The 26,927-nt window shown below is 52.2% G+C and overlaps 1 protein-coding gene across 7 annotated transcripts in view; it reads right to left on the bottom strand.

Moving 5' to 3' along the window:
• The window catches only part of PAX5 (paired box 5), a 123,009-nt gene that overhangs the window by 35,926 nt on the left and 60,156 nt on the right, over positions 1–26,927 (bottom strand). For 6 of the 7 annotated variants that reach the window (XM_086770300.1, XM_086770299.1, XM_086770297.1 and 3 more), the window contains one exon: positions 21,274–21,403. In XM_086770300.1, coding sequence (XP_086626426.1) covers positions 21,274–21,403 — 130 coding nt within the window. Of the gene's footprint in view, positions 1–21,273; positions 21,404–24,824; positions 24,882–26,927 lie in introns of all 7 variants that reach the window. The other variant, XM_086770293.1, reaches the window with a different exon arrangement.

Raw genomic sequence — 26,927 nt, forward strand, 5'->3', positions numbered from 1 at the left:
GTTTAGAAAATCTCTTCCTTTGCCCAGTGGAGATCTTGATAATGCTAACCCTGTTGTTTCGATCATTATCCTAAAGAAAATATTTCGGCCAAACGCACAACCCCATTAGCAGGGGAAGGACCTGACGAGCTCCATCACCTGGCTCCTGCTCCCCCCGCTACCTGAGGACACACATGTGACACCGAGGGTCTGCCCAGGGCGGCGACACGGGGCAGTGGAGCGCCCCAAGTCACAGATGAGCACATCTTCAAAATATTATCTGCTTCTATCACGTACAAAACTCTGCTCCATGCTTGGTACAACAGCAGCATGGCATCTCCATCACTACTGCCTCGGGTCAAGAGCTGATACGCACACGTCCCTGTGCTGGGTCCGGCCCGAATGCGGCTCGGACTTTGCATCCCACCAATGCTCACCAGATTGCATCTCGTCCCGTAACACCAGGAAAGGAGACGCCGCCGGCACAGGACCCCAGCACACCGAAAAGCTGTTAATGAATAACTTCCCTCCTGCGCTCATCTGGCTCTATTTGTGGACATCAAACCCGGTGCGGCACGCTCACCGCGATGAGTTACCTCTCCTGCACCTAATTAGAGGCAGATAAAACAGTGGTAACACACAGATCACCTGTAATGATTTTGCTGACTCGATTATTCTTCTGACAATTAGCTCCGGCTGCCAAAGCCTCACAGGAATGTCAAAGCCCACTTCCTACAAAGCAGGTAATGTCACAGGTGTGACCATGAAATCAATAATGAGGCATAGCTCTTGCAGAGGGCATCCAGGTCAGACGGAACAGCCCTTAAATTAAACATTGATAAGCAGAACACAATTATCCATCATGTTTAAGTGCCTGCGTGAAATTAGCAGCCAGGGAACGGGAGCAGTGGGGGAAAGATCAGTGGAGGAGGAATTGAAATGCGCAGTGTCCACTGTGACTGGGGCTGCAAGAGCTCCTGACAGCACTCCGTAATCTGCTATCAGAGCCATAAAATTCAGATTAAGCACGCTGTGCTGAAACAGGGGTTGCGGATGTGGGTTTATTTTTCTGCTCACCTGCAAGGCAGCGGCAGATGTCTGAGGGAGCCCAGAGCCGCCCCTTGTAGCAGGTGTCTCTCCTACTCCTCCCATTGACACAACTATGCTTTTGAAAAGGAGGCATTGCTGGGAAAATAAAAAAGGATGGAAGAATGGTACTTTCCGGTAAAGTGAAAATGCAGTGAAGTACAGATGAATACTCCACTCTGGTTTCTCTGCGGTTTCTAACAAAGAGTCCTGGAGCTGCAGGTTGTCTCTTCTGGGCAACCTCTTTTGGCTACTGCTGCACAAAACTCCCATCGCTCCTTCCTTGCAGCCATGGAGCTCTTGCACCCCATGAACCAACCGCCCAGCTGTGCACGTACTTTTTAGGGTTGCCAGTGTGAGAGGGCTTCGTCTGCAGATTGGAGCTGAGCTGCACCACCATCCACCTTGATCTGCAAAGTCAACCTGGGTCTCCTTCACGTTCCACAACGTGTGCAAGGTTGGAATGCCCTGGTTCGACCCTCATTTCACACACACACACGAAGTACTGGAGGGGACATCTACACAGAGATTAGGGAAAGATACCCTAGGTGGACAACATCTTGGCAAGAACCCAGCCCTATCCTAGTTCTTGTGTGGCCAACAATTAGCCACGTACTAAAATGTATTAGCATAATTTAACCTTTCCCTGGCTCCTCGTAAGTCAGACCTTCATGCCTCGCAAGCTTTCCCTTCATCCAGGTCAGGTCATGCGCTCTGCGTGCACGGGACAGCCAGCATGCCAGTGACCTGAGCGCAGCAAGGCATGGCGTGGTCGGGTCCCAGGCACCCAGCTACATGTGCAGACGGACATCAGGAAGTACGGGGAAGCACGGTAGACAGCTGGAGAGGGTCCCACCACACTCTGGGTACACAACACCACCAACTCCAGAGAGGACGACTCTCCAGCACAAGTGCCTCCTCCATCAAGAGGGCATTGAGAGAAACAGAGGGCAGAGGTGAGTACAAGCAGGATGAGACCCTGTGGGAGGGCAAGCAGTGGTCTGAAAGCATTTTATTGATACATCCACTAAATTTCTTCTGTGGGGTCCTTCTCTTCCTGGACCTGCGTGCAGAAGAGCAGAGGAGCAGCAGGGCACAAGCAGCACGGGGCGTGAGCAGCACCCGCAGGAGAGGGTCCTCTGGGGAAGGCTGGGGTCTGCCTGGCGCAGCCGGCAGATGCCAAGCGGGCGCTCGCCCCTGCACAGTTCCACATGCTTAAAACCCGTGAACGTCTCTGCTACAGAGGAGCGCAGTCATCCCCAAAGGAGCGAGCGCTGCTCACACCGAACAAGCAGCCGCTGGGAAGCACCATCCACAGGCAGGCTCATCCTGCTGCTGGAGCCCAGCATTTGCTCAGGACCACCACGCCCGGCGATGTGCAGGACAAGTGTGCTCCGACACACAGAATAAGGGGGCTCAGCAACACTGGGCAAGTGCGCAGCTTCCTTAGGTGCCCAAGCCGTGATCTGCAGGCTGAGGGTGCTATGGCAGGCGTGCGGGACCCACACGAGGTCCCGGCTGGGGTGTCTCGCCCGTCCCACCAGCACCGCGCTGCTCCATCAGTGGTGCGTGCGCACATTCGCTGCCGTGGCCCCTCGCTGGAACCCACTGTGGGCTCCAGCCAGCGCTTCCAGTTCTCTTGGTTCAACACAGGTAACGCCAGATCATTAACTAAAATCAGGGTAAGAAAAGAGAAGAAGCAAAGCAAGCACGGGCAGGCAGATAAGTCGGCGTGCTCAGTCGCGTGGCTCAGGACCGGGATGCGCCGTGCAGGCGCTCGGGCATCCTCAGGCGCACGGCGAGGAGGACACAGCAGAGCACAGCCACCAGGTTCACCTCCGTGCCACAGCCAGCCAAGACCATTTTTTCATTAAGAGACAGAGATGCCCAAAAAAAGTTGAATTGTGGAAACCCGGAGTTACGCAAGCAGAGAGGCTGTTCCTTTGGGCATTTTAACTCCAAAAGCTTCTGGGAAAGGCTTTGAAGATGTTAGAACATTTTATTTTCTTTAAAAAAAAAATACATTAAAACCCCATTTTGAAGTTCGGAATGACTTTGCTGTGTAAAATAGAAGCTACTGAGGGCAGATACAAAAAGTTGTCCAAACAAAAACAAGAGGTGCACGCTGCTCCGGGCTGTTTTTACCTTGTTTGCTACTTTCAGTGGCTAAACCTTCCTCAGATTTGGGTTTTTTTTTAACTGGGAAATAGACATGAAAAAAATCAAAATCTTGAATAGTTTCACAGGACAGGAAAACGCATTGTCCCCAGTCTTCAGTTCTGAGTGCAGCTCAGCATACGCCAGCAGCCACGGGGTCTGCATGGCTCTGCCACAGCCAAGGGAGGCTGGACCCTGTGTGCGCTCAGCCCAAGTTGGGGTTACCCTCCTGAGGACCCCAAGAAGGACCACAGGGGTGCAAGGACCTCCCAGATTGAGCCCAGCTAAGCCCCCTGGCTCCCGGTCCAGGGCTCAGCCTCTCCATCAGTGTGGAGGGGAAGCATCTCCCAGGATACCCGGTTTTGGGAAGACGGCTCGTCCTGGTCACGACATGATGGGGTCTGCCGGTGGGCAAAACAAGACCTCAGAGATGAGACCACTGGGTACTTAATACTGAAATTGATGGAGACACCCAAAGAGGTCTGGGGTCTGGTTACACCTTCTCGTCACACGGAGATAACGTGTGAAGGTGAGAACGGGCATCCCTCAGTCCCCAGTGACAGCAAGGGGGAACAGAGGCTCATGTCTCCCCGTCTGCATTGCCACAGCTCACAGCTCAAGAGGGAAGAGGAAATGTGGACAATCAGCCTGTAGGAATGGAGGAAGCAGCAGGAGAGCAGCCAAGCCAGCTTCCACGGGCTCTGGAAGGCAAACTTTGGGAGGGAAACGCAGCCTGGGAGGAGGGATGAGCGGAGGCGCACACGGGACAGAGGCAGGCGCAGGCTTCCCTTCCAGCTCCAGTCCTGTCACCGGCGCCAATTACACCGATCTGCCGTGTTCACCGTTTCGAAAGGAATTCGCTGCACATCAAGTGCCCAGCTCGGCAATCTGCATTAGCTTGGAAATGACATCAAGTGCTGCCTTCAAAGGCAAAAAAACCCATGTGTCTGCTTATCTGAGAGACCAGTTAGCCTCCTGCTGTCAACAGATGTGTTAAAAGGGGAGAGAAAAGAAACCTCACATAAAAATAATGGGCTCACCACCATGGCAGATCTTAGCCTAGAGAACACTATTTTTCGGACAAGTGCAGTTCACTGTGCAGTGTATTTTACAAGCAGCAATGAAATGAAACTTCACTTTAAAACAGAAATAATAAAACCACCTTCAAATAGTTCAGAACTTACATAAATGCAAAAGAAAACAAAAACAAAAGCCTGAAAAAAAAAATCCTAAACAAAAACAGCTCTTCTTGCCGAAATGCAGAAAGTGCCAGTCTGGCTGAAACACGCTCCTGCCCTTCGCGTCCCCTCACACCTCAGGTCTGAGCGGCCCGTACACCTCCCAGCCGCCGCCAAATTAAAGATGGGTTTTTTTATCCCATTATTTCTAAAATGTACTCCAGCCAGCACGCTACATGCGATGAATGAAAGAACTAGGAGAATTAAACCACGCAACGAAACAGCTTTCTGACGAATAAAGCTATGGAAATTTTAGGCTCCATTTACTTCTCAATCTAATTTTGCCCTCCAATGCACATTATGTCTGAAATGGGATCTCATGTGGTTTGATCAGTGCTCTCAACGCATGCAGAAGCAACATATTCCCTTTATTGTTGTTTCCTTTCTGCAGCGCAGCAATACTTCTAACAAGCGCAGCACAGCAGGCTCTGCGAGGCCGTCTCCACAGCAATCACCGTGCAGCCGGAAAGCCGCGAGATGGCCAAGAGGGTCGGCCGCTCGGAAAGTTCACGGTCCGAGGGATCCCTGTTCCCGCAAACGCAGAGCTAGCTGCTCAATACACTGCAAAAATCGTGACAGCTACTGAATTATCACAAGACGTTTAAATAAAATATTTTTTCCTTTTTTTTCCCCTAGTGTCTGCATTTTTGCACACAACTAGAATCTGTTTTCCAGCCTCTCTTTGCAACCAAGAGGACTAGAAAGCTTCTACCAGTTTGCGAAGGATTACACACTCCTTTTGCTGTAACAGGACTTCAGACATTGGAGCTACAAGGAAAAAAAAAACCAAAACACTGGGAGCTACAGGATGAAAACAAGAGCACTGGCAGCGCTTTGCTGCAGAGCCATGGATGCTCCTGGAAACTGTACGGGGAGAGGTGGCTGGCCTCCAGCTTCTCCCTCTTCAAGAAATGAAACTGCAGCATGTTTTCAACCCCGTACTTCAGTCAATTTAGCAAATATTTAGGAATCAACAAAAGGGAGACGCGTCCCAAAGCCAGCCCTGAGGAGGGTGGGTGGTCCCGCACGCCCCTGTTCCACGGTTCTCTCCCGGGGCCCAAAGCCTTCGCTGGTGCCAGGAGGTGCCCTGAGGACGGAGGAGCTGCTCACACGGGACACCGTCCTCCATGCGGGCTGAGATCTGCAAGAGCTGCTCAGAGACCTGGCCCAAGACCCCGCTGCCCGCAGACAACGCAGGCGAAGCAGTGCACGGGCGCACCCGCACAGAGGCAGCGTACGGGGCATTGCGGCTGGCAGCCACCTCCAGCACCTTCCCAGCACCGCGGCACCGCTCAAGGAAAGGCACGGCAACAGCCCCGTCCTCGGATGCTCCTCAGGGAGCAGCCATGGCGGCGGACGCTGGTGGCCACACTGTCTGCTGCCACTGCGTGCCACCCCAGCTGGGAGTGGGGCTGCCACGATCCAGGGAACGCTGGGCTGTGACATGGGCTTGCTGGCCACCTGCCCAAAAAGGCCCAGCTGGTTCGGGCACCGCTCGCAGCTGCCAAAGCTCAGCAAGATGCCAGACGACCCAGGGCTTCACTGTCCCACCCACTCCCATGCAGACAGACACCTCCCAGACCGGGGAGCCCCGCGAGCACCAGCATGGGTGGGTACAACCCAGCAGCCCACCGGCACATCCAGGAACAGGAAGAGGGGAGTGGGTGGGCAACCAGCTCTTCAGCTTGCCACGTAAGCACAGAGAGGGAAAAAAAAAAAAACAACCACCAGCTTCCACCGATCTTTTTTGCGGGGACATTAAACCCATGCTGAAATCTTCCATCTCACAAGAATCAATATTTATGATCTGCATCTGGAATTAATCTGAGATGGAGACATTTCCAATCTAAGGATCATTGCTAATGTCATCAACAGTTTTCTGCTCCTCACAGGAAAAATATTTACACTCTAGATTTTAACAACTTCATCAGGGCTCAACAAAGTCCAGATCAACAACTCAAGTGTGATTTTTCTGATATTTCAGTAAAGCTATTTTTATTCTGGAATAAGGTGAAAAGCTAAAATCAAGCATTTTACCTGGATTCTGGGATGGAAGAAGTGAAGCTGTGGAAATGTTGACATACTTGGGCTTCAGTACTTTTCCATCAAAACAGTTTTAATTGTCAAGATTGAAATATTTAATTCTCTTCAGTTGAAAGAACCTGACACATCCCATTTGAAATCACTTTAAGACAAAACTGCATTCTTCATCTGCCCTGTGAAGCAGCAGTATCAGGTTCATATTTCCAAGTCCCACCTCTCTCCTGGCTGCCTGGTGAGTAGACAGCATCTCCCATAACATAGCCAGATGTGTATCTCAACTGATGCACCAGGCAGTTCAGAAAATAATAAACATATGGATTACTTTATGGAAAGCGTCTTCCAGTGAGTTCAGACCAGAAGACAGAGTGAAATGTGGAACTACAACTCCCAGGTAGTACAAAACACAGGAGAAGCTCTAATATTCTGCCAAAAACACCTCATCCTTGCCCAGGGAAGTATTGGGTTGATAAAAAATGCTCCAATGTGATTTTTCTGTCAAAAAGCTTGGCCTCCCCATGGGATGGCGCAGCCCCTTTGCCACCTTTCTCCTTCCCTGTAGACGTGGCATTTCAGGACATGGTTTGGTAGGCACGGTGGTGTTGGGTCGACGGTTGGACTTGATGTGGACTTGATGATCTTGGAGGGCTCTTCCAACTTTAAGATTCTATGATTCTTTGCAGCATGGCTCTGGTCTCACCCCCAGCACACGCAGAGCCCGGTGCACAGATGTTAAATAGTGATGTGGCTCTGGTGATATTTCGTGGTCTTGCGTGTTTGCACCTCCCCCAACACAGCTTCCCAGCGCCCCAGCAGGAACCACCTTGGCTGCTTCTTCCAAGCCAAAGTGGGGGGCCGCGCTCCTCCCGGCGCTGGCAGGTGCGTTTGAGCCAACACCAGTCAGTCAGGGCCTCGTGGCTGGACCCGGCTGAGCTGCTGAGCAGGCAGCGAGCCAGCTCTGCCCGCACTCTGCCTGCGCTCTGCCACAGCCGGGTGTCCCTCCTGGGCACCCAGAGAAGGGAAAGTGTCACCAACCGACAGCAGCATCAGCTGTAGGAGGCAGCACCACGTGGCTCCTGCCGGGTTCATTTCTGCAAAACTACAGGTGACCCATCTCACTACACCGGGGCCAGTAAAACGCAGTTAAGAAATGCTATCAGTACACCCAGATGTTAACTAACACATCTTTTCAGGGGCTTTTGCACGTAAAAAGCAGCTAAGGGGATTTTGTTCCCAAGCGCCAGTGGGAAATGCTCCTCCTGCTGCGTTCAGGTGGGACCAGCCCAGCCCAAGCAGCATGGCACCGGGACCGGGGGATGCTGCAGCGGTGCCCGGGGCTGGGCTGTGGGGCATCTCCACTGCCCCGAGTGCCGGGGGGTGCGCAGCCTGCCCGCGTCTGGGTGGGACACTCAGGGCTCACCCGGCCCTTGACCGGGAGTTCCCGGTTCAAATTCCCCCCAGCTGTTCCCCTCCGAGGAGCACAGCTGAGGACGACCAGCCAGGAGACAAAAGCGGGGTGGGAGAGTGGCCAGAGGAGGTCCCGGGCCTACGCTGCCCGTCATGGCGTCAAGATTTATAACTGTATTAAACAGCATGACAGTCGGCCACGATAAATCAGCTCCCCTTCTTCCCAAATCACAGACAATAAAAGCTTTGGCAGTGAAAGCCATTCATCATCATAAAGACTTAAGACGTTCCAGCCATCAATTTCACTCACATCCTTAATACACTGGAGAGGAGTGGTGGAGTTTTAGGGGGGAAAAAAGAGAGGGAGAGAAGAAAGGGAAAAATAATTAAAAGAAAACATGAAGAAAGATTGGACGGGAATAATTACAAAGGTCAGAGAAAGGAGCCCCTTCAGGACAGCACTTTCGGTGATGAGGGCAGAGCTGCCCTGCTCTCCGTGGGGTGCGCGATGCTGAGCCAAGCTACGCGGCATCCCTACCACCCCGAGGGGCCCACGGCGAAGGAGAGGCCACGACCATGCCCAGGAGGGGTGACAGAATGCCATGCTCCCTCCCCACCCCTACGCAGCTCCCCATACCTGCACGGTGCCACCGTGGGTCCCCTTCGTGCTGCCGAGGTGCCAGGTCCGGAGCCAGGCTGGAGGAAGGGCGGTGAGCCCAGGGGGCTGGCGCTGCGCTGGAGCACCGTCCCCGCAGCAATGGTGACAGTGCCTCCCAGTGCGGGGGCTGCAGGGTCATCACGGATCCCCCCAGCCGGAGGGGGCCACAGCTGGGGGACCTCGGAGTGGCCGCCACAGAAAGAGAACACCTTGATGAGGGTAGCTAACCATGTGTCTATGAACCCTCGGGTGACATGACGCACCGGAGCACCGGCTTTGCTTCACTCCAAGGGGCCAGGTACCGCTGCCCACCACACACTGGCCAGGGTGGGCAACCGAGCAGCCGTGGAGCTGGCTTTCCCAGAGAAGGGCTGATGAGCCCATTTCCAGGAGCAGCAGGCGAAGGGAGATGAGGCTCAGCAGATGACCTCAGCAGCAGAGGGGACGGTGCAAGGGTCCTGTCGGGCTCGCAGGGCCACCTCCTGCTCCTCAGCCACCGCCACCTCAACAACCGGAGGTTTTACGAGTCCACCCCATGCTCAAAGGCACTGACGAGTCCACTTCACCGCTGCGTCAGTACCAAAACCATCATTTGTAACACATCCAAGGAGAGTCACAGAGCTGCTTTACTGTGTCACAGAAGGGCCCACCAACATCCCACTCCGAGCAACCTGATCTGGTTGGAGATGTCCCTGCTCCTGGCAGGGGGGTTGGACTGGGTGGGCTTTAACGGGCCCTTCCCACCCAAACCCTTCTGTGATTCTATATCTTGAGAGCTTAAGAGCTTCTCGCATTAAAACTTGGGCTGACAAGACTGACAACACACCACAGAGTACAGACAAAGCTTCTCTCCTGAGTAGTGACCCACACAAAGCAGCCTGTGGCAGTGCATCCCCAGCCTGTTGAGCAGCAATGCACCCTTACACAATGGAGAAGGCTGCGCCTGGCCATGAGGTGGTGATCCCACCTCTGCACACCCCCGCAAGACCCAACGCGCCTCCACCATTCTGTGCATCCTCGCAGCGAGGGGCCACGGCGGCTGCCTGCACCTCTCACGCGCTGGGGAAGGCAGCCAGGCTCAGCAACGACAAGGTCGCTGCACAAACATTTGACTGCGGGGTGAGCGCTGGCTACTCCAGGGTGGACAGGGCCGTGCAGATGCTCTGGGGTGGGACATGGAAGCTGCGTGGAGCACCTCCTGCTGTGACCCCGGCAGCCGAGGCAAAGGCGCGCGGAGCAGAGGCACAGCCCTGCACAGCACACGTGAAGGGTCTGCAGTACGGGACCTGTGTCCTGCCTGACCCGTCACGCGGCTCATCGCCAGTGCCCCTGCTATTCCAAACCCTCCCTTCTCCTGCAGATCCTCAAGCCCCGACGGTCCAGGACCACCCTCCTACGGGGGATGCTCACCTCTGGGGAGGCCACCAGGCCTGCACCCAGAAACGAAACCTGCAAACCTGCTGGGGAGGGGGTAACCCCCTTATGTCCCCTCTTCAGAGGGATATTGCTGATGCACAACTCTTTTTTTAGGAGTCAGTGCTCAAAAGAAGGTACAGTGCCATCACAGGGTTGCACTCAAGGAATTCAGATTGCTGCAAAGAACGTACAATGAAAAGAAGGGAAACTCCAGTGGGACCCCAGTACTCCTCTCACGCCCTCAATGAATTCACTTTTCAGCCTAATCTCTGTGAAAATCCCAAGCCAGGTGTCAAGCTCGTGGCAGCACAGGCAGTCCCTGTCTCTGCTGGTTCTCGTGGGATTTCCAGGATCAATATTCCTCACTGTCTGCAGATGTGCCAGTTTCCTCAAGCAGCTCAGAACCAGGCAACCTGTACTTTGAAGGAATGCCAGTGACATTTTGTTTTCTCCACTGCATTTAGCTTTTTGCATTTTCTTTTCTTTTTCATTACAGTTCAATGTTTTTATGAGAAATGGCATCAAAACCCGAAATTCACACATTTTTTTGACTGATGTAATACGAAGTCATAAAGAAAGAATGGTCCATTACAAAAAAAAGCCCCAGAAGCGTTTATAAAACCTCTGTTCACAGGTAACGCAGCGTTTTCCGGGGCCAGAACTGCAGGGAGAGCTCTTCCAGAGTGGGGAAAATAAGCAAGAGCTTTCCTTCCTACTCTGTGACCAGAGATGTTCCCTTTCTCCCAAAATGTGCCACAACACCACTGAAACACCCGGATCCTCCATCCTTCTCTCCCCCAGGTCAGCGACGGGTGCTCTTCCCAGTTCCCGACCGGGAACAGCACAGAGCCGTCGGTGGCATAGAGCTGTCGGAGCTCCGACAGCGCCAGCTCACATTCGGCCCCGTCCCTACGCCGAAGCCGTCTCCGCGGGCCTCCCAGAGACCACGGCCTGAAGCTGGGAAGCCCGTCCCCCCGCAGGCTCCTCAGCGCCCAGCTGTGCGGGAAGCACGCAGCACCCGGCGGCAGCGTCGCCCAGCAGGCTCCGTGCTCATTCGGTCCGGAACACTGCGCGCTTCGCAGCTTTCCTTTTGTGAGTCCTCCCAAACTCTCCTAGATTATAAAAAGAGAAAGGCATGTTCCCTTTGTAGTGATGCTGTGACGGTGCTGACGGCAGACAGCACGCGCCCTCGTGATGCGCTCTCCAGCCCCCAGCTGTGCACAGGGCCCTCAAACTGTCCCTGTTTCACCATTCCCTCTGCCGCTTCCCAAACTGCCGTCTGACAGCTCACTGCCCCTGTGTAATACACAGCATCTCCCAGCTGGTCCAGAATCAGATGAGAAGTATCTGGCCAACTAAGGCCACCCACCATCGGTGGTGCAGCAGGTTCAGAGGTGTCTTAACCACCGTCATCAAAACAATCGCCTTGTCCCAGAACGGTATCTGCAGCCTGACTCGGACCAGTGCTAGACTTTATTTTTGTGCCGCACATGTGCACAGACAACACATCCCTCTGCCCACCTGCAAATACCATTTGTGTGGCTTGCACAGGCATTCTCAGAGGTTTTTCTGTTGTTGCAAGCCAAAAAAAAAAAAAAAGCAATTTAGGAAGCATTTACACTAAGCAGAGTGTTTTGCTTTCTATGTTTTTTAATTTCCAATGTGGAGATGTCTGACAGATGTACAACACTCGGCTGGCAGTACAAAGTGCCACCTGTGGAGGGGACTGGCCCTGGACACCCTGAAGCAGCGGGCCAGCGGGCCACCCTGCCAGCTCCGCGCTGCCGCCGCGGCGGCGCAGCCGTGGGCGAGCGTCCCCAGGACCCAAATGCCAGTGGACACCGTGGGTGGAGCGTGCAGGGTGTTTTCCACCCACCTGTGTGGAGTCGATTTGATCCCCATTTTTTTTCTGGGTGTTTTGAGCCGGAGTGAGCCCCAGATGAGGATGCTGAGCGTGTTTGCAGAACAAGCCCCAGCCCTGCCGCAATCAGCACCAGAACTCTCTTGTCTTAATCCTCCTGCCATGGCTGCTCCATTTAAAATTGTATTTATCATCTGTACCACAGCGGTATTGGGGGCAGGGGGAAACAGATTTAATTAATTAGAGATTGTAAAATCCTTAAGTAAAAGATGCTATGTAAATGCAAATTGTTATTATACATGCTTCGCACCAAAACACGTTTACCACAGTCAAATTCAACACTTAAATCCACAGCCAGCTCCCAGCAGAGGCAGGCTGTACATCATCAAAAGACGCAGTTAATAGCCTGGGTCTTACTGGGGTACAAGCGGACTCGTTCGCTTTCCCAAATGCGCTTGTTCTTTCTTAATAGCAAGATAAGAATTCATAAAAATGGAAAAATTCAACAGTGTTTCAGTTAGACTCTGCCCCGTCATTAAAAACGACACTTTTGTTTTCCATATCGGCTGCCTTTCCGCGGGAGTTTATGCGGCCTGTTTTCAAGTCTTTAACGTGACAGGCCCTGTCGGGAGTGACGAACAGATTACTGGAAAACGCATCTGCACTTTTATCTATGAAATGTAGAGAATAAGCAGTAAATCTAGCATCATGCTGCACTAGAAACCAGGCATATACCAACACCGATTCGCACTTCAAAACCATGTCACAGAAATTAAAGTATAATTTGGTGATAACGTTTGAACACCAATCAACATTTCCATGTTTCCAGATTCTATCACCAAAACGTAACAGCCTCAAAAGACTTTTTATTATTGCCATTAAAATTAGCCAACGAAAACTTCAACAAAGCATTTTTCCAGAAAATAAAAAAGCAATTTCAATGAAATCAAACCTTTTCTTTCTTCAAAACTGTGTCAATTGTAAGGGGAAAAAAAAAGGAAAAAAAAAAGGAAGAAGGAACTGTGAAAATGTTACACGACACTTAGTTCAGAGAGTTGTAATGGGACATATAACTTCTTAACTTTGAAACTACTTTTCATTAAAACAACAGCAAATATTTTTAAACTTGAAATCAAAGCAATCGAAAATCTCTTCATTCAGCTAGCGAAAACCCAGCTGTAGAACTGTCACTTACCGATACTTCAGCAAACACCAGCTGGATAACGATTCCCTCCAGGACCTTCCTCTCCGCGAGGCAGGTCCCTCCACCCACACAGGTCTTGGTTAAGCTCAGTCGTCCTCGTTCCCCCAGTAGTCATTGGAAAGAAACAGGCACTCTCTGATGAGGATCCCCAACTTTATATCCCAAAATTCACGGGATAAGTAACCTTCTGCAGGTGCTTTCTCCTCTCCACCTGGAGATCTTGCTACAGGGATGACCAGCCACTGACCACCTACATGGTGAGAAATCCATGAAGAGAGCCCACTGCTACGTTACTCTTAACATGAACGTGGCAAACGCATTTAAGGGACAAACAGCGTTTCGTAACGAAACCAGGTTCTTCCATTATGGCCAGCAAGACCTGGGTTTAGACCTAACGTCACAAGGAGAAACAAACGCAACTGCAGAATCAACTAGACAGAAGATTTTTGGGGTTGATCTTTTTTAACTTACAGCAATATACAAATTAAAATAAGTGTCCTATTTTTCCCCCAGGAATCACCAACGGCAGATTTCACAATACATCTCAGCATTACTAAGGCAATTTTGGACTTCATACTAACGAAATCTTGACCCTGCACCACATTTCTGCATCTCTAAAATAACAGTTGTCTTCACCATGAACATCAGCTGTGCAAGAGTGAAAAGTCCTGTTTCACTACGTATTCCTCAAAGGCATGTATTGGGAGCTTCATTTTTGCCTCTAACTTCACATTGTTGTTCCTACTGTAGACAAAAAGTGCTTAGTTGTCTCAGATCATCACCAAAAATGGTCCACACAAGGCAGACCAAATAAGGCTTAGGCCAAAGGAGAAGCAGCTCTTTAGCACTGGTTCCAGACGCACACCGGTGCTGAAGGACAAAGAGCACGGTTTACCCATTAAACCTCTGTCTTCAGCTTGGCAACAGTAAAGAGAAGGAAAAACTTGGAAAGAGGCAGCGACTTGGTTCTGATGTGGGATGAGCACTCAGAATCCAGTCAAGACATGGCAGAGAAGGGCGGCGTTTCCTTTGGGGTCCACCCAGACCTTCACCAAAGGGCTCAGCCCGCGACCATTTCCCACCTTACCTATTGACATTGATTAAATAGATGTAGACACCTCACCAGACACCACTCCTGCAGCTTCTTACTAAGACTAAACTACTGATGACCCTAGGATACCTGATTTCCAAAGACACAGAAAGAAAGAGGCCAGATTCCAAGCTGCTTAGGCAATCCCGATGTCCCCTCTTCTCCTGACATTCTCCCAGCCACCCCCAGAGGAACACAGCCTGGACAGTGCTCATTGGAGAGCTTCCATCAGGTCAAGAATCCCAGGGAAAGCTTTTGAGAACTGGTACCTTTGCTGACTGGGTAGAGAGCCAGGGATGAGGAAGGAGAGAAAAAAAGGAAACCAAAAAAAAAAAAAAGCAGCCCAAAAACGAAACAAGGGAAAGCAACATATCCATCTTTTCTTCCACGTTTTGTGGTATCTAAAGACTGTTCCTTTAAACACATGTACACACAGAGCAAAATGAAGGGATGAGAAGGCTTCCTCACCCACCTTCTACACTTTCAGGCATATCCCGGCACAGGCAGACCCCCAGAAGGTACCAGTGGTCCCAGCTCCACGGGCTGCAGACTGTCCTAGAGCCACCCTGAGCACAACCCCACCAAAGCGACAATGGCACCGCTCCTACCCAGCCACAGGGACGCACTGCGCCTAGCACCGACACACAGGGCCGCCGGGGTTAGGGAGCCGCTCTGGAGCTCATCCAGTCCAGCTCTCACTCAGAGCAAGGCCACCTGAAGCTGGCTGCCCGGTACCACGCCAAACCGGGCGTTGAACGCCTCCAAGAACAGACACTCCGCAGCCCCTCTGAGCAACCTGTGCCAGTGCTTGACCACCACCACGGCAGAAAGGTTTCTTCTCCCACGTACGGGGAGTTTCTCACGTTTCAGTCTGTGCCCACGGCCACCTGCTCGGTCACTGGGCACCACCGAGAACAGTCTGACTCCATTTGCTTTGCTCGCTCCCCACGAAGCACTGATGCACGTGGGTATGGCTCCCTCTGCAAACCCCACGAACACTCCAGCCCTAGCAGGGCACACCATCAGCACCGCTCCTAAGCATGCGTACAGAGTTTCTGGCCCCCTTCTCTGCATCCTTCTGCACAAAGTGCTGCATCTGCTGGCTGCTCCCATCCTTGCTCTCCGTTAGGTGCACTCCGGTCCTGCCGCTTGCATAGGACCCTCCCTAGCATCAGCTCAAAAAGTGCCTGACCCCCCTACCCTGGGTCAGCTGGAGACCACAGCTGAAAGCACCCTTTGATCAGGAACGTCACAATCCCATGACAGAGTTACAAACCTCCCTAACTTGGGTTAGGCAAAAAGGAGTTGTCTAGTGCAAACTGAATGCCTAAGCTCTGGGCTCTGGAGAGGGGACGGCATCTCCAGACTCCTCCCACCCAAAGGCTGTTAAGGGCTTTGGGTCTAGGGCTGTTCAGACGGATCCTCCATCCACCAGCTGAGAAGGATCTGGTGCTGTCCTTCCAGAGGCAATCTGCATCCTACACAACACTTGCTTTCTTGTTAAAATACCAAGAGGTCGCATTGAGCTAAATGCTAAGTATCATTAGCATATCTTCTAAAATCCTGGGATTTTAGAAGAGCGACTCTTCCTCCTTGCTGTTGAAGGCACCAGAACCCAGCCGGCTGCAGACACCGAGCTGCTCAGGGGCGATCCGGGTTTGGTGAGGTTTCCAGTCCAACTGCCTTGTCACCATCTCATGCCGAGCTTCAGAAGCGACCAACGGTGTCTGCCATTCAACAAAACCTGGCAAAACTGTGGCTCACAGACTCCAGTCACAGCATGATGGGATGAACAGAGCAGACTGAAGAGCCAGGTAACAGACTTCTACAAAACTGAGCACTCCCAAGGAAAAGCATGCTGAGAGAGGCCAGTTGAGGACTGCATGTTACAGCAGATCAGTCGCAATAAATGGCTTGTCTTCTGACATACATCAATCCCATTTTAGTGTTTTCATTCCCTAACTACAAAAATTTGACAAAATATGCAGGAGTATGGACAGTGAAGCGTATGCTTGTCACCTGCATCAGCCACAGACCTGTGCCACCTATGAAGAAATAAGTGCCTGCACCCAGCTGCCTTGGTGCATCCACACCAAGGAAGAAGTCCAGCTGACCTTTCCAGGAGTGGAGGAGTCTGTTCAGCCAGAAGAATTTGCCCTGCTCACTCCTCACTTCAGGACATGGTTTAGTGCACATGGTGGTGTTGGGCTGACGGTTGGACTTGATGATCTTGGAGGTCTCTTCCAGCCTTAAATATTCTATGATTCTGTGTTCACTTCAGTCTGAAATCTGGCGTCAGTTACGTTCAGCACCCGAGTCCACCAGTGCAAGCCAGAGCAGATGACTCATATGACAGCCATTGAGGATGCCTCTCCTTCCCCTTCCCTCCAGATGATGAGTTGACTCTGCTCCTGGTTTTGTTCTGTTTCTTCTGGCCTTTTTGATGTGCACACAGAATGCGCAGGAAAGCCAATGCTTTTGGCTCTACAGGACCACTGTTCCAAGGCTGACCCCAGGACGGAGCACACAAGGGGACACTGCTTCCATCATGTGCTTACGAGGTTGAGCGCAGAGGACAAGGAACAGCCAGTCTGTACTTGGCAGAGTCTCAGTCTCGCCCTGCACGGGTGCGTAAGCTGTGAAACGCACTGCAGCCTGCTCTCCAGCACAGGACACGCTGCACCAGGACACGCTGGAAGCCAGCGACCAGGAAGAGCAGCACGCAAAAGGTGATGGAGATGTCCCGGCATGGGAGATGATCAGGCTCCTCCACTCCAACATCTGCCAGAGGAACAAAACCAAAGCGCACCGCCAGTGCTTTGCTCTGCGCTGCTTCTCCTCGCGGAGCGATACAGTGTTCACGTCAGATCCCGCTACAGCGACGGGTGCTTCTCTGGCTGCTGCGCGAGGCAGGCCGACAGCCGCTCCTGGCTCTGCCAACGCAGACTGACCGCAGCCAGGCACGGCCGGGCCGCCCGCTGGTTCGCCAGCCTGCCCTCCACAAAGGATCGGAGCGTCATGCGAAGGTGTCAGTGCAGCACGACCTTGTCTTCTTGAAGTGATACCAACCACGCCAATATCAGCAAGCTGGAGCAGGGAAAATGCATCTGCAGGTAATTAGTAACAATCACAGGCTGCTTGGAAACCGCTGACGACAGCAGTAGCGAGCTGGGCACATGTCACTGGTTGTAAATGGAGAGAGCAGTCGTGGACCGTGGCAGCCAGCAGTAAGGGAAGGGGTTTTTTGAACTTAATATTTAATGTGGCTTAAAATGATGGAGAGCAATCGAGTGGTTCTGTCATCAGTGGTTTGGCTGGTGGTCCGTAACACAACGGAGCTGGTGCACGAAGCGGTACTGAGAACTGCCACTAAATTTTTCCTTAGACATACCCTAGCAGCACATGCTGGCATGAATGCCAATGCTTATGCAATCCTTTCACCTTCAAAAAGTATCCCAAACGTTCTGACCTACTGGCTTGCCAAGAAACAGAAATCTCACATTTCCTACCAGCAGATCACAGAGGATCTTTTGCATCTCAGCCTTCAATACGGGGTTGCTGCCCACACCACAGCCCAGCAACAACAACAAAAGACTATCATCGTAGTTCACTTAGGACCTCCACTCTCACCTTTATTTGCATTAAATTCTTTTACAATCATCTGTCTTACAGACTTAAGACTGATAAAATGAACTAGATTGAGGTCTCTTCACAAATGGCAGCCCAGAAAGTCTGCAGACTTTCTCACAAAAACTGATTAAGCTTGAACTGCAGATACGAGCTATCAAAAGGGACATTACTGCTCTTAGCTCAAACCTCTGTATGTTGTATTTCAAGTTCTCTACCCCAGAAATTCTACCTTCTCAGCCCTACGTCCACTGATAGTCCCACTCTCTGCTGAAACATCACGCAATCGCACACTTACAGCTCCACTTCACACTCATCAGGACAGTTCCTCGTACAAGCAACGTTTCCCACCAAGAGACTCTTCTGGATACTACAACTCCTTTGCCAGTGTTCTAAGCAGCTCCTGGTCTCACAGCAGTGATGGTGTTATAGAAGTGTTTATAACCTGCAACGTCAGCTGAGGAGTGAGGACAGCCTCTCAAGCCATTAGCACCACTGGATGCAGACGTTGGACATTTGGTGGAGCTTCACCCAGACGCACCTCAGTTTTACAGCTGCAAACATACTAGCTAGCATGACCAAAACAAGTTGTCCCCCAAGGCTTTCAGTCTGCTTTCAGTTTGCTTGGACACGTCACAGGACAGACTGTCTGGAGTGAGGAAGAGTGGAAACACTCAAAAAAGGGTGAAGAAATAAAAAACTTCGTGAATCTCAAGAAAAGACTGGAGTTCAGGTTGGCCATTCCTCCTCCAACGACGAGCAGTTTGCTGGACAAATGCCGTCATGGATTGAACTCTTGCCTGCTGGACAAGGGGCCAAGGTGTAAGACCTGCCTCCGACGGGACTTCTCTTGCGAGTCGGTTCCTGATCGCCAAAGCAGGGCCATTACACAAAGCTGACCCTTAGGAACGCTAAACCACGGAATTCTACCATAGCTTTGGTTGGACCACAGAGAACAAAAAAGTCCCCAGAAGGCAGAGCATTTAATGTGTTAGCAAATATTTGCTGGATCTCGCCTTCATAACAACTGTTGTGTGTCACCACCCAGCTCCTCCTGATTTTCAGCAATATCTGCCACAGACAAAAGGCCAGTGGCAACACGCAGTTTTTGGTTACAAGTGAGAAAGGGTCACCTAGTGTGTCTTCTCTTCTGAACTCCCTGTCTTACCAAGGAAACAGGGTGGGAAAAGAGGCGTGACTGAAAAAGTGAGTTAATTCTGGGCAGAAAATGGAGAAGTCTGTCCAGAGCTACGGCGAGAAATGCATCACCAGGTGCACCATAACTTACATGCCCAGCACGCTACGAAGTATGGCTTGCTGCTTCAATCTCCCTGCCCCCAGCAGTCTCACGTACCCTCAGCGCATCAGGAAAGCCCCGCGGCAGAGAACACGACTGGGACGTATGGCATGTGCTACAGGGCCCAGACCGTGCCACGGGCTTCGGGGTTCTCCCAGAGCATGAGCCACACAAAACAGCTGCTATGGGTGTTATGAAATTAAAAAGGAAGATAATGGTTAGACCATCTCCTCCAAAAATATATCAAAAGGCACAGGTTTTAAAAGGGTTTTGATATGCTCGTGTAAATCTAAGTTTTATGAATGCAGCTGTTAGAAAACCCCACAGCAATATAAAATTAAAGATAAAAATATCTATTGCCTTAAAAAACGTGTTCTGTTACAGCTCTCACTCTGTCATATTTAAGACCAATGGCAGGTTTTTCCTAGACTTGCTGCTCATAAAGCCTGCTCCACGTTTTTGACAAGAACTGGTGAATTTAACATTTGCAACTTTTGCTCAAGTGTAGGTTACGTCACAGGGAGAACCTACACGAAGTCCGTATCGAGCGCCGCCGCATCACTTCTGTAGTCAGTTTTGCTCTAAGAAACGTGATCAGTCAGCCCACCAAACTCGAAGGAAGAAGTAACAAAAGAAGCATGAGAAGTGCTTAAACCAGCGTAAAAGAACAAGTTCTGCTGAAGCATCGAATGAAAACAACAGCTCTTGGCTGAACCTCATGCGGCCAGGTGTGGACCTTGGACAGGCAGTTCCTTAGAAGAAGACAGGAGCAAGGAAGCACTCAGCTTCTCTACCATCTAACTTTCACTCCTTGATAACGCAGCTCAGTAATTTCTTGCTAATTCGCTTCCTCTTGAAGCCACAGCTCTCTTCGGTTCCCGTCCTGCACCATAAGCCGTGGATGCTCCCAGGTGGGAGAGCACCAGCCCCAGACAGCGATGTCCACAGCACCAGCTTGTGCAGTTCGAGTGCGAGAGCACAAGTGCCTCTAACAGCATCACACATCAGACAAACACCCAGAAGACAAATGAAAGGCAACCGGACACCAGAGGTGCCAAGGCAGCCTGGGACTTTTGCAATGAGCAGCGCTTCAGGCTTCAAAGAAAGATGCAGGGAGCTCTGCAGCAAACAATTCCAGAGTCATCTGCTGTAGGAGACATTTCTTTATAACTTTCATAGGCTGCACCCCAAACACGACGGTCCATGTTTCTTCTCTCAAGAAGTCTCTCCACATTGAAGTAAACATAGATTTCCTTACAGTTCACTTACCTCTAATTTCATCTGAATACTCCTAAACTTTTGACAAGAAGAGCCAAAGACTGACGTCACATTGAGATTGCAATGCTTTCAAGATACGATATTACTATACTAAAAACAGCATCACCTTCCTTGTTAGCAACAAAATAAACAAGCAAACTCAATCTTTGGCAAAAGAGAGAAAATCCAACGATGAATATGGGTTAGACACAACAACAGTAGCAATGCGCAGAGGCAACACGTATAGGAAACATAGAGCCTTAAATTTTAAAATCCCTTTTTTCTGACTCCCACAATTTCTTTGGGACACAACGTCATAATTTTCTAACCATTTCGGCAATATCCTTCCAAGCGATGTGATCAGTCCCAAACAACTAGACAACCAAAGCACTTACAAATTCTATCCGTTCCTTAACTCCACTCTATGCCCGCCACGTAAACGCAGATGATGCTGCATTCCTTGAACAACCAACCTCCGCTCTTCAGCGAAATGCTCAACCCTACTGCGCAACTGCAATTCCAGTAATAAAACATGAGCATTTGCAGGAATCAAAAGCATCCAAAATGCCAGCTGGTTTGAACTGTGGTAAAAGCCCCATCCAGTCAAACACGCCAGGCGCCTTTACGGAAAACAAGCAACAAAGCCCAGAAGCAGAGGCCAGCGTTCTGCTTTCCGTTACGTCTTGGCACTCAGGACGCGGATTTGCAGCGGAGGGCCACATCCCTTCCTGGAGAACAGGGGTGGATGCTTCATCTGTTGGCTCCAAGCGAGCAGTACTGATTGACACAAGCCATGCACCTGACTTTCCAAAGAGCTGCTATGAAATCGCAGTTAAAAAGAGACTTTTTGAGCAAATGACTCCACATCTGACACAATTCCCCCACAACGGGCGTCCCTCTGCAATGTGCACACGCACACACTTTACACCACTTACTGGCGTTGGAAGATTGCCTACCTGTGACGATAGGATACGACTGAGGCCCCGGAACGCTCGCTCCCAAGTCTGCAGAAGTAGGGCTGGTTATGTTGGCCTTCATGTCGTCTAACCCACCAGCTAACGATGCCATGGCTGAATACTCAGTTGCCTGGAAAAAGAAACAAAAGGCATTTCAGCGACAATAAATCTACTATTCAAGGGCTTTTGCCAGTATGACAAAAGGTAGATGCAATTCAGAACTCAAAAACTCCTTGTTCAGTCCATTTTAAAGGCAATACTGATTTACAGGGGGCTGCTAAGCAATCTAAGCCCTCAATAAACACGTCTGTGGTGTCAGCCAAGTTCTCAGAGAACGCCAAGATGGACTTTCTTTATAAAACAGAGACGAACCCATCAATATGTAACAAAGTTTTCTTTAAAGAGAAAATCCTGTAGAGTAACAGGGGCTGTAACTGCTGAGTGCAAGTTAACTTGCTTGCTAGAGAAAATCGTTAATGTCAGTTAACCTGAAGTCTCCTTATTTCACTGGTGGCACCGGAAGAGACACGCACAAACAAGCAAGCACAAACAAACGGAACAGGGTGTCCCGTTTCTCCTTCTCTCTTGGGAATGCTGCATCTCCTCGTCATCCCACAAGAAATAAAGTGCACGCAAATAAAAGTGTTTGCTTAATGGTTGGATTTGTAGCCCACTGTTTCTAAATCAAAATTATTTAAAAACAAATCACCTGACTGTCGTAAGGATGCTTTCTCATCTCATGAGAATTTTTTAATCTCATTGGTCGAAGCTACAGTAAATAAGTTCAGGTCCTCAAAAATCAGACTGTTTCTCTCCTATAACCCTGTAAAACTCCGCACAGCCACGGCAATCTGCAGCAGCTGAGGCCAGCACATACGTCCAGGAGGACTTCCATGTACACGGCAGAAAGCTTATCTCCATTTGCCTTTTTCCGTCATTTCTTATTTTCAAGATCACTCACACAAAACTGAAGTTTCCCTTGAAAGTCCTCCCTGCCTTGCTGCTATTTGCACTTCAAGTTTTAATCTCTTATTTGTGAGACGGTAACCATGCCCGTAACAACCAGAAGATGCTGACTTCAAGTGGAGAACAGCAACAGGAACAGACAAACTGAACAGCAACAGTTCCGAGGCTGACCCCTGCTGTATTTCTGCAAACGAAGTCAATGCAGGAGCTGTCCAGCACTCGAGCAACCTACAGGAACCCTGCACCCCACGATCTTTTTAAGCCATCGAATTAAAAAAGATAATCTTTCTCTCTTTTTAGGAAACAAAAGTCATTCTGAACGAACACGTCTTTGTCCCTCCTTTGCAGGTTTGGGAGTGTCCGAGAACCCAGCTCACAATCTGGTACTTGCCACGAGCTCAGCACTTCGGGCTAAATCCATCCATTTGTGTCGCTTTGCTCGGTTCTCACTCAAACCGAGGTTAATTTGGATGGATAACCCAATATCAGCAGATCTCTGTTGAAAGATGAGTGTTTCCTCTGAGGATGCCATCGGTGTGAGGCACGAGGACACGCCGACACCTTGAAGCATCCCCCATACAAACCTCTTGCAGATGAGTGTGTCCAACATGTTTTGCCAGTGACCAGCTGCTGGCCGCCCTGACCTCTCACCCTGCCCACGGATCGGCACCGCAGGGCCCTCCGAACACAAGGCTTCTCAGCAAGGACCCGTCTCCCATGCTGCTCCCCAGCCTCTGCATCAAACCTGTCCTATTGCCCAGCCCTTCCAGCTCTCTCTTCCTCCAACAGCCACCATGACATCACGTTTTCCAGGTCCTCACACACTCAGCCCCTTTCTTCTGCCTCCACGGCCTCAGAGACGCACACCCCCACACCTCTGCTTTGGAGCTTTTTGGAGCCTTCTGCACCAAGGACAGCCCCTGGAGCATCCCTCCCCCGCGGAGGACGCCAGCAACGCGCCCAGCCCTTCCCCACTCTACAAGCACAACCAAAGCCGCTTCTTCTCATTCCACATCCCACCAAGGCACGTACTTCAGCCTTCCCACACCACTCCAAATGTCCTACATCCTACCCCGTGCTGGATACGTGCACACATGGGGGCACCACCAGACTTTTTATCTCCCCTAAGCCCTGATCCGACAAGACACCAGAGGAACAACCGCAGGGCTGCGGAGTCGTCCCAGGCAGCTGGTGATGCACAAGCGGTGTGGGACAGGCTGGCAGCAGAGGAAAAAGCCGTCCTCGTGCGCTGCCATTTGGCACTTTGACATCCGGTGAAGGGCACGCCCCACTCCCCGGGAAGGACGCCTTATTTCACCCATGCTGCTCTAGGAAAGCCGTAGCCATACTGTATCCAGACCAGAAAACCTTTGTATCTCCCCACAGCACAGGGCACGGCCTTCCCGCGGGCAGCGCTGCCCCGTCTCCCCCGCCCGCAGCAGCACGACCCCAAACCGCGGGATTGCTTCCACAGACTGGAGGGACGGGAAGCGCTGCGGCTGCCCAGCTCGGTGCGGAGGGAGAGTCCACAGCCGGCAGCACTGCTGCGGGGCTCCAGAAGATGGATGCATGAGAAACGGAGACTTAGGGCCCCTCCTTGCCTTCGGTCCCAGTAGCTTGCTGCAGACAGGAGCTGCGCCTCTCTTGCGATGCCCCAGCAACTTTTTCCAGAGGTAAGAATAGTGGGATTTTCTGGGATTTTCCACCTCCTTCGTTGTTCCCATGGCATCCCTCCTTGGAGCCGCCAGCGGTTGCCCACCAGCAGCCACACTGACCACACGCCGACCACGGCCGCTGCTCCCAGCACCCAGGCGGAGCGAGCCCAGGCAGAGGGCCAGCCCCCACAGCTGCTGGCCCCCCATCTTCTCACACAGTGCCGGGGGAGGAGGGAACCCCTGTGTCGCACCCACCTCTGCGGTCACAGCTCCCACTGCAAAGCAGCAGGGACGCGGCCAGGGTTGGCACCAGGCTGGCGCAGTGGGAAGCGCACCGCTGCCAACACTGAGGTGCTACAGGGAGGCGAGGGTCAGCAGAAGGCATCTTCTGGCCCCAAAGGAGTGGGGAGCCAGGGCGCAGTGGCCTCCACCCCCAAACTGAGTGGTGGGCACTGCTTGCAGCCCTCCTCACCCCCATGTAGGGGCTGGGGGACCGCAGCTCCTCCCGAAGAAGCAGCAAGCCTCACTGGCGCTGCTGGTTCGCATGCTGGGCACGCACTCACTTCCAAGGGGCACAGCAGGGTCCCCTCTTCCCGCTTCCCCTCTGCAGAGCTCGTCCTTCCAGATACCCCGTCCAGAGAGGAGAGGAGAGGAAACCCCGGGAGGGAGGCAGCGCTCGTGGCACAGCCCCTCACCCTGCAGCCCCACGGAGACCCTCCTGCCGACCCTCCCCAGGAGCCCCTCCAGCCACTCGGGGGGTGCAGCGGAAGGGGTCTCAGATTTGAGTGGAGAGTCAGCACTGCCACTGGTGAGGAGCCACCCGGGACACCCGAGCACGGCCAGGGGTCCCTCCCCGCACAGCAGGAAGCCCGACCTGGTGCTCGGTAGGTGAAAAAGCAAGAGTCGGGTGTTCAGTACCCTAGAAATTACCTGAAAAATGACTGCCTGCGGTTGTACCACGCACTGTCTCATCAGCATGGAGCACCACTGCCATAGCATGGAGGAGAGAAAACACAGACACGTGAAATGAGGAATAAATAAAAGGAGAGACCAAGAAGGACAAACTGAAAGGAGGGGCAAGACGGGATCTCATGTGCTCCCCCTGCCCCATCCCACTCAGCTCGGGCAGACGGGACCTGGGTGCCTGGCAGGGGGCTGGGGCTGGACCCCCGGCAGGCACAGGGAGTGGCTGGGGTGGGCAGGAGAGGGGTGGTCTGTGTGTGCCCGTGGGCAGCAGCACAGCCCCTGTGACGGGCAGCGGGGTCTGCATGCTCCTTTCCCCTCCAGCCTTCGCTGCAGAGCGCGAACGGGGAGGTTTCTGCGCTGGGAGAAATTTCACAGCCACCTCCACTGCAAAAGCTTCGCTTCTAGGTATCACCCCGCGGGGCAGGGGAGGTGATGGGCAGATGGAGGGAAAAGGGGTGCAGGAATGTTTCAGTACCGTTTTCCAACAATTTGCGCAGCATGGCAGGAGACAGGCTCTGCCGCCCGCTGCGGCACGACAGTGAAGCCGTGAGACAGCCCATCACCGCCTTCACCCTGTGCTGTTCCTAGCGAAGATGCCACCAGATGGTCACCCCACCCTGCACGTACAGCAATCTTCTCTTTGAGGTTTACCTGGACTTTTATGCCAAGGTGGCACAGACGGATGCACGGCAGGGAACAGGACTGCTCCCTGCAAGAGCCTGGCTCTGGGGAGGTCCCACGGGCCGGGAGGAGCCCTACAGCAGCACTGCGACCCGGCCAGCGTGAGACAATTGCATCCCCCCGTCCTGTCCCGTTTGTGGGGCACGGACCCCGCGCCCCTCTGGAGAGACCGCACAAAGTAAAGAGAGAAAAGAGGCGTCTGCGGCGCAGGGCAGGCAGCCACGGGAAGCAGTCAGCTGGCGCCCGCTGGGACGCACACGTGTTGCTTTTTGCCTCGGCTCCGTTCTCCAGATCACACCCGCAAACTGCCAGGCAGGTGTGAAGCGACGCCCCTCGTGCCCTGCTGCTGCCGGCACGGTCGCCCGCGGACGCGCGGCACACAGACACGGCACACAGAGCGCCTTCGCTGCCGAAACCAGCGCTTCTCCCCGTCCGCGCAGGGCACTCATCCTAGGCCTCCGAAAGGCACCGTGCTGTCCCCGGCTCACGGCCACCAAACCCCCTGCTCGCCCCTCGCGGCAGCAAGCCAGACCTCATACCCAATGTCTCCAAGTCGCCACGTCGAAATACTCTAAAATTAATGAATAAAGGCAGGAGTGGCACACACCAGGCAGACTGTCCATGGAAACCCCCACCTCAGCCTGACAAAGGGAAGAAATTTGTAACTTTAGATATGGTTCGGAGAGCTTAATCCAGAGCAGCTCTAATTAATCTCCCCAGGCTTTCAGAAACCCAGCGCCACTCGCAGCTGCACAGGCATCAGTGCTGCTCCGCCTGAAATTTTATGGGAATGGAAAATCCATCCTAACGCCCTCCTCCTCAGCTGCCTCGCATTCAGACGGGAAAGGCATCCCAAAACCCATCTATCAAAGCCTCGCGCTGCCGCCCGCCAGCCACCACACCATTTCATAATTTACATTCCGCTCCCCGCGCTGCCCACCGTGGCCACCGAAACCAATTCCGCTTTGGAGTCACTGCCGCTGCCGCAGCTCATTGGGGCCCAACTCCCGCTTCTCTTTGTTTTCAGCAGTGTCGAAACCTGGCACAACCTTTTCCCTCAGCTTAAACGAATATTTCTGAATCTCCCATTCAGAAAACATGTATGTTTTTAAAAAATTAACCACTGTGCTTCATCTTAGCCCAAATCCAATTAGGATTGTGCTCATCCCCAGAGACTCCTCAGAGGACAGTGGGAATTAGCTGGTGCACCCTGCCATGAACACATTTACGCTCATACTTCAGAATAACTGACCTGGGTTTGACCCAATCTTCGGATTATCTGCCTGTGGGAAACGACACGCTACGTTTTACATTTCCACAGCGCAATCCATACAGTGGATGCAGCCGTTCTCAGATTTTCCAAAGGGACCCCCAAACCCAATCTAA

The sequence above is a fragment of the Chlamydotis macqueenii genome, chromosome Z (genome assembly GCF_036417535.1).
Source record: "Chlamydotis macqueenii isolate bChlMac1 chromosome Z, bChlMac1.mat, whole genome shotgun sequence".
NCBI classification, from domain to species: domain Eukaryota; kingdom Metazoa; phylum Chordata; class Aves; order Otidiformes; family Otididae; genus Chlamydotis; species Chlamydotis macqueenii.